This window comes from Antrostomus carolinensis, unplaced genomic scaffold (assembly GCF_000700745.2).
Source record: "Antrostomus carolinensis isolate BGI_N321 unplaced genomic scaffold, ASM70074v2 scaffold29370, whole genome shotgun sequence".
NCBI lineage: Eukaryota > Metazoa > Chordata > Aves > Caprimulgiformes > Caprimulgidae > Antrostomus > Antrostomus carolinensis.
The window spans coordinates 1-6,098 of record NW_010289556.1 but is presented as its reverse complement, the minus strand read 5'-3'; the positions used below and the strand labels follow the sequence as shown (position 1 = coordinate 6,098).

The following is a 6,098-nucleotide window of genomic DNA, read 5'->3' as shown; positions in this document are numbered from 1 at the left end:
GGGAAAGGAAGAAAAGATAAACCAGAAAATTTGAAAATCTGAAAAGCAGTGACATTCAAACTGCCATTTAATTTACAATACACGTACCACTTTCTGGTGCTGCATTCCTTTCTTGTAGAGGTCTGGGATGGTAAGTTTGGAAGTTCTAAATGGAGGAGGAAAAAAAAATAAAAAATTATTTTTACTACTTTTTTCCATTCCTTTTACTTCTCATCCTGAAGGTGAGTATTCTTCCAATGTTTGACAATTACAAGAAGTCAGAAAGCTCAGCTTTATTTTGAGAAAAGAATGCCCATCCTGGGATATCTGTGATCATTTCCCTATTTACAAGTTTTACATGGATGAGCAGAGTAAGTGCCCCAACTAGTAGTCTTCAAGTCACTGCTCTAGGAAGCCTAGTAAATGATGCTAAGAAATCCTAGGACTGAATTGCTCAAACAATTTTTAAGAGTTTAACCATCAGGAATAATAATAATAAGAGTAGGTGGGATACTGAACAATTACATCCCTATTGTAATGTTACCTTAATTAAAGGCTGTCCACCTCAGTAGTTCAATATTATTTTAACTTGATGGTCTCTTGGAAGAGGTGAATTTTCCCCCCTGCTAGGGGGTGAGAACTAAGCCTGAAACAAAAAGCAAGACTTAATCTTAGGATGTACCTGTGAAGTGGCTCACCTGGCTATATCTCTTAAACACAATATCTTTAAGGGAGTTTAAAGAATGGCTTCGAAGCTCCATTTCACGGATGTCATGGTAATTGGAAGCAAGAACCAGGGCCTTTAAATAAAAATTGAAATTGTTTTAACATCAGTCTTAATCATCACTCTGTTTATAATACGTAAAAAAAGATAAGACATTACGATGTTTTTGTTTCAAGATAAGCAACTACCCTCTAACTAGCAGGATTCTCATGTCTGAAAAAACGTTGAATAGACTGTTTTTAAGCCTAGGTTAATATTTAGAAGCATTCACAGGATTAACCAGATAAGCCCTATAGCCTTATCAGCTGAAAAATAAATACACAGATTAATAAAATAATTAAATTACTAGTACAGAAGCCTGTTAAATACATAAGACTATCAACGCTGATCACCACAAGTTGACAGAAAATATTTTCAAACTAATTAATAGCATTCCCCAATGAGCTCATATGTTTAGTTCCTAAAGTTAACTGTGTTGACATAATATTCTTCAGCTTCTATTAAACAATTTAACTGAATACTGCCTAAGACTGGGTTAAGAAATTAGAACAATTTGAGGTTAGCAAAAATCCCAATAAACTGAATTTATTCACTATGCATGGTTCCAAAGGTATCAAAAATGGAGTTTTTTGCCCCATTTTTATCATGAGCTAAACGAAAAAAATTACTATGTAAATTAGTAAATGACATTAAGTGACAAATATTTACCCATTCTTTTAAAAGCTAACACAATTATAGCAGTACATGACTGCAGTGAAGTCAGGGTCTACACAGTTTTACTCTGTACCTGACAGAGCAGAGGCAGGTTGCTCTTAAGCACTGAGGCAGAAATGAAGACGTAGGGTGTCTGTGAATGGTACACAACATAGCTGGTCTTGTACTGGTTTGGTTTTGTGTATGGTGTTCCCCAGGCAACTCTAATCCAGATGGCATTATCCTCATATTCTCTAAAGCTGATGGTGACCTGATAGAAAAAGCAAAGCTTTGATTTACCAGCACATTCAGGTGTCTAGAAAGATTTTGTTATCTCTTAACACTGTGTTCACAAGACCCAAACATAATTTAGTACACCACTGCTTGAAAAAGAAACAAATCCCACTACAGTGGCCAGGATTGTATTTAAATGAAGTTTCCACAGAAAAACAATAACCTTACAAACTGGAAAAAAAAAATAATCACCTTTCAAACTCTAATGTGACTTTTGTTCCTGTTGATGTGCATTTTCTTCTGAAGGGTGAAAATAAAAATAGCTTATTTCAAAAGCCTTGACTCTCCCTTTTGGGCAAATAACAACACAACAAAAAGAAGAAAAGTGTCTATTTAGGTAGAGGGCTAGAGGCAGAAAGTATTTCAAATACATCCAATGTTTGAGAGACTAAACATTTGATCAACTTGTGATTGTAGACCTAAATATAACATTTATCACTGCTCAAGAATATACAATCAGAAATTTGAAGGTTTCCTTTCCTATTCTTGCAGATTTGCTCCTTGATTATTTCTTTTTACCTTGATTCAATCTGGGTGACTTAAGAGTGGGAAAACATATTTAAAAAAAAAAACCAAACAGCCCTCCCTTTGACTGAAGCACAGGTAGCCAAGCTTTTAGTCCAGCTAGGCCATAAACTGTTTAAATTGCTGGACCAACATGACTTCTCAAAGTTTTTGTGGACTTTTTTTTTTTTTTTTAAATGAAAATATTGCAGAACTTTATTACAAATAGTTCTAAGAACTGCAGCTGATTATCTGTTAGTCTGATTTGTATTTGTTGCCCTCTGCTGTTCTCAGTGGGAATCCCCTGTGCATCAAGAAGTGACCGTGAACTAGACAGAGGTATTTTCTATTACCTTGCTTAAATTAAGCTGGTGAGCAAGGAAAGGCTTCTGCAAAATTGCTTAATACAAGAGTGAGATGATAGTATCTCCTTTCCATTTTTTTCTTACCATGCTCATTTCTGTTGTCTAGAAACTGCTTCTTGCTATAGAGTGGTCTATCAGTCAGTACACCACAATGAAATAGGGCCAAGTTCTCACAGCCTTCACAAAATTCCATTTCAAAAGCAGAACTAAAAGGAAATGGATATAATTTTGCTACTAATCTAAGTCATAATAACTGAACTTCCTTGTCCTGCTTACTGGCTACTTCAAATTTCCTCCATACTCCCTTTGATCTGATTTTTATTGTTTGCATATTGTTAATGGGTAACAGGACAAAGCAATATCAACTTACCTAGGCAACACGCACACTCCAATAGGGCAAGGAGTTGACAGAAAACAAACATACTGCCCTTCTTGAAGCTTGTCATATTTTAAGGCAGACTTACATTTTATTTCACTCCAGCACAGTTGTAAAGCTGCTAGAACAGATATGTAATATATTTTTCCTATTTCACATGCAGTTCCTACCATTCCCAAATGAATAATTCCATTTAAATTTTGATGCAGACTGTAAGAAAAAAAATACCTCGCTAGAATTACGAAAACAATCTATTGATGCTACAGCTATGTAACAAATTTAGAATGGATTTATTCTTACATTTTTCAAGGCTGATTGAAGTCGTCTTTTAAATTTTTTTTTGAAATCTGTTAAGTCAAAAATTTCCGTTTCTTCCCCTGTTTCATAAGAAAAAAAAGAGAAACTAGAATTGTGTCTACAAGAGCTAATTCAGAGATGTTTATACAGTTTTGCTGAAACAAAATTAAGCAGGAAAAGCTGAAGTTGCATAGCCTTATACCAAAAGCTGTATATTAAATTTGAGCCTCATTACTGCTATATAGAGGTTAATATTTAACTAGTAGTTACTAATTTCTAATAATTGCTTGAGAAGTTAATCAAAAGTATTCTAAAAACATTAAAGACATCTCTATTGACAAATCCATGCTAGACTACAGTAAAATATATCTCTACTGAAAAAATCCATAGTAGACTATATTTGTGTTGAAAATGTATAGTATGAAGCAGCACTGCAGTAAATTGCTGAGAACCATGAGATTACAGCAAGGAAAGGCATTTTACCTGTTTTGTTCATCTGGTAAACACTCCACATTCTTTTGTTTGGGTAGATGTGGTTGTCTAAGAAAAACAGGAATTGCTCAATAACATAGTGTATTATCAAACAGTAATTAAAGGGACAAATAATTTTATAACACTTTTATGATCAGGTTATTTAAAAAAGATTACTTCTGATAATGCAATATCATTTATTCAGCATTCTTAAACTACCACTCATAGTAAACCTAAAAGCAAAATAGTTTTTACTGTAAGAGATGGGAAGATCTTTTTTAATTCAGTTAAGCAACTAATAAAGGTTATCTCTGAGGTTCAGTGTTTAAAGAATTTTACCTAAAATGATTGAAACTCAGTCTAAAGTCAAACTAAGAAGTGTACACTGTTAAAAGAAACCTTAAGATTTAAACTGTTTTATAATCAAGTTGTGAATTAATATTGGAGTTAGAGTTCCACCTGGAGTATTTGCCAGTAATTCTGCCTATGTCACTCCCTATTGGAGCAAGATCCCTATTACTGATTTTAGGGTTTGGTGCATACTGGAGACAAACATCTCTCTCTTTATTTACAGTTCTATGGTGGATATGGCTTACCACAACTTACATCTATTTAGACCTCAGAAGAAGCAAACACACTTTTGTTGCTTTTGAAATTTTTGGATTTTTGTTTTAAAAAGGTCAGATCTAATAAGATTCATCATCTAAGATGTAATCTGTTTGTATCAAAAGCATCTGTACCTCACTAGGACAACTGCTATGTAATTAAGAGCATTATCAAGTTACTCAGAAAGAATATAAGGATGTTATTTTATTAATTTTTTACTTACAAATTATATCTAGGACAGCTGCTTGCTTTATGTCTGCAGAATTTGCCTGGAAAGAAGAATAACAACACATGGTGAACTACAGGCCCAGAATGCTCTACCACAGTTTGGTAAGTGAAAAACATCAGTATTGGTAGTTTAAACTCCATTGCACTGAAGTCCACAGCACGCACACTCTCCTCAAAGACACCACACCTGGTCCCACCAGTGTGCACACAATAATATTTTGAGAAATCAATAAGAAAAAGTATTTCAGCAAAGTTTAAGTGTCTCTGCAGAGGCTGCAAGAAGAATGTTGTCCTTATAGTATGATATACAATTAGAAAGTAAAATGAAGGGGTATTGATGACATTATGCAACAGTGACTAATATTTCACTGTCAAGAACTTTATCATGTTTGGCTCATCCTTATTTAACCTTTACAGCATGAAAAGATTTTTAAAGAAACTTTGGGACACTACTTCTTCAAGATAAGAATGTTTCAGAAACAAATGCTATTTTAAAATGTGACATTTGCTCTCTTACAAGAGTAACTTAAGTTTCTTTACTGCAGTTTGGTCTACACTCCATGTAATTAATCTTTGATTCAAAGGGAATGATACCAAAAGCTACAGAATTTAAGAGATACTAGTAAAAACTGTATTTACCCAGGTTATGATACTATATACAAAGACTCCTGGTACACCAAAATCAGAGTACATAAGCAGGAGATCCAAAAACTTTTTTTGCTTATAGTATGCAGAATGGAAGTAGTTCTGGCCAAGGAAATTTAAAAATAATAATAATTTGAAAAGTCTTAAGGATATAAACTAGTGCTATCATTACCCATACTAAATAGATTTAAATTAGCATTATGTAATGAGTAGGCATCTCAATCAATGCCTTTATTTTACAATTTAGAAATACACCTGTTTCTTAGACATTTAGCACTGAGCGTTTATCTACTTTGTGCAATTTAAGAGCTCACAACAAGTACTTCTGTACTCAGGAAGGGTCAATCCTGCACCCCCATCAATCAGATCAGGGCATTGCCAACTCGGCTTTATATTTTCCAAATTACCAACAAGTTTCTTTGATTGCAGCCAAAGAACATTCATTTCTTCCCAAGAATGTTTTTTTGATGGGGCTTCAAGTAGAAAGTGTCCCTGCTGCTGGCAGGGGGGTTGGAACTGGATGATCTTGAAGGTCCCTTCCAACCCAAACCATTCTGTGATTCAACACGAGTCCCGTGTGTCAGTGACAGTCAGTTCCCAAAGGACAGGAATTACCTCACAGAGCTGAACAACATCTTGAGAAACGTTCTCCTTTATCTGATGGAAGTTGATGGTTTGCAGCTGCTTCTCAGAGAGAAATCCCCATTTCTGGAGCATTGTCTTGATTTCATCTCGTGGGATTTTCAGTACAGTTCTTCGGATATATTCAGCAACAGTTTCATCCATGACGAAGCCGCCGGAAAAGCTGTAACGTTACAGGGGCTCAGAGCCGGGCACGGGCGGGCTGAGGAGACGCGCTCCCCGGGTCAGGCGAACAAAGCTGCTCCAGGGCACGACCACCCGGACACCGGCCCCA

The 6,098-nt window shown here is 35.2% G+C and overlaps 1 protein-coding gene across 6 annotated transcripts in view; it reads right to left on the bottom strand.

Annotated features, from left to right (window-relative positions):
- CENPN (centromere protein N) overlaps positions 1–5,974 on the bottom strand; it is a 7,325-nt gene extending 1,351 nt beyond the window's left edge. The window contains exons 1-7 of one of the 6 annotated variants that reach the window (XM_010170888.2): positions 5,798–5,974; positions 4,533–4,578; positions 3,716–3,772; positions 3,236–3,312; positions 1,491–1,667; positions 678–779; positions 75–145 (exon numbers count right to left, since the gene is read on the bottom strand). In XM_010170888.2, the coding sequence (XP_010169190.1) occupies positions 75–145; positions 678–779; positions 1,491–1,667; positions 3,236–3,312; positions 3,716–3,772; positions 4,533–4,578; positions 5,798–5,968 (701 nt within the window). In that variant the 5' untranslated portion in view covers positions 5,969–5,974. Of the gene's footprint in view, positions 1–70; positions 146–677; positions 780–1,490; positions 1,668–3,235; positions 3,313–3,715; positions 3,773–4,532; positions 4,579–5,797 lie in introns of all 6 variants that reach the window. The other 5 variants (XM_010170880.1, XM_029085714.1, XM_029085713.1 and 2 more) reach the window with 5 other exon arrangements.
- Between the last annotated feature and the right edge of the window lie 124 nt (positions 5,975–6,098).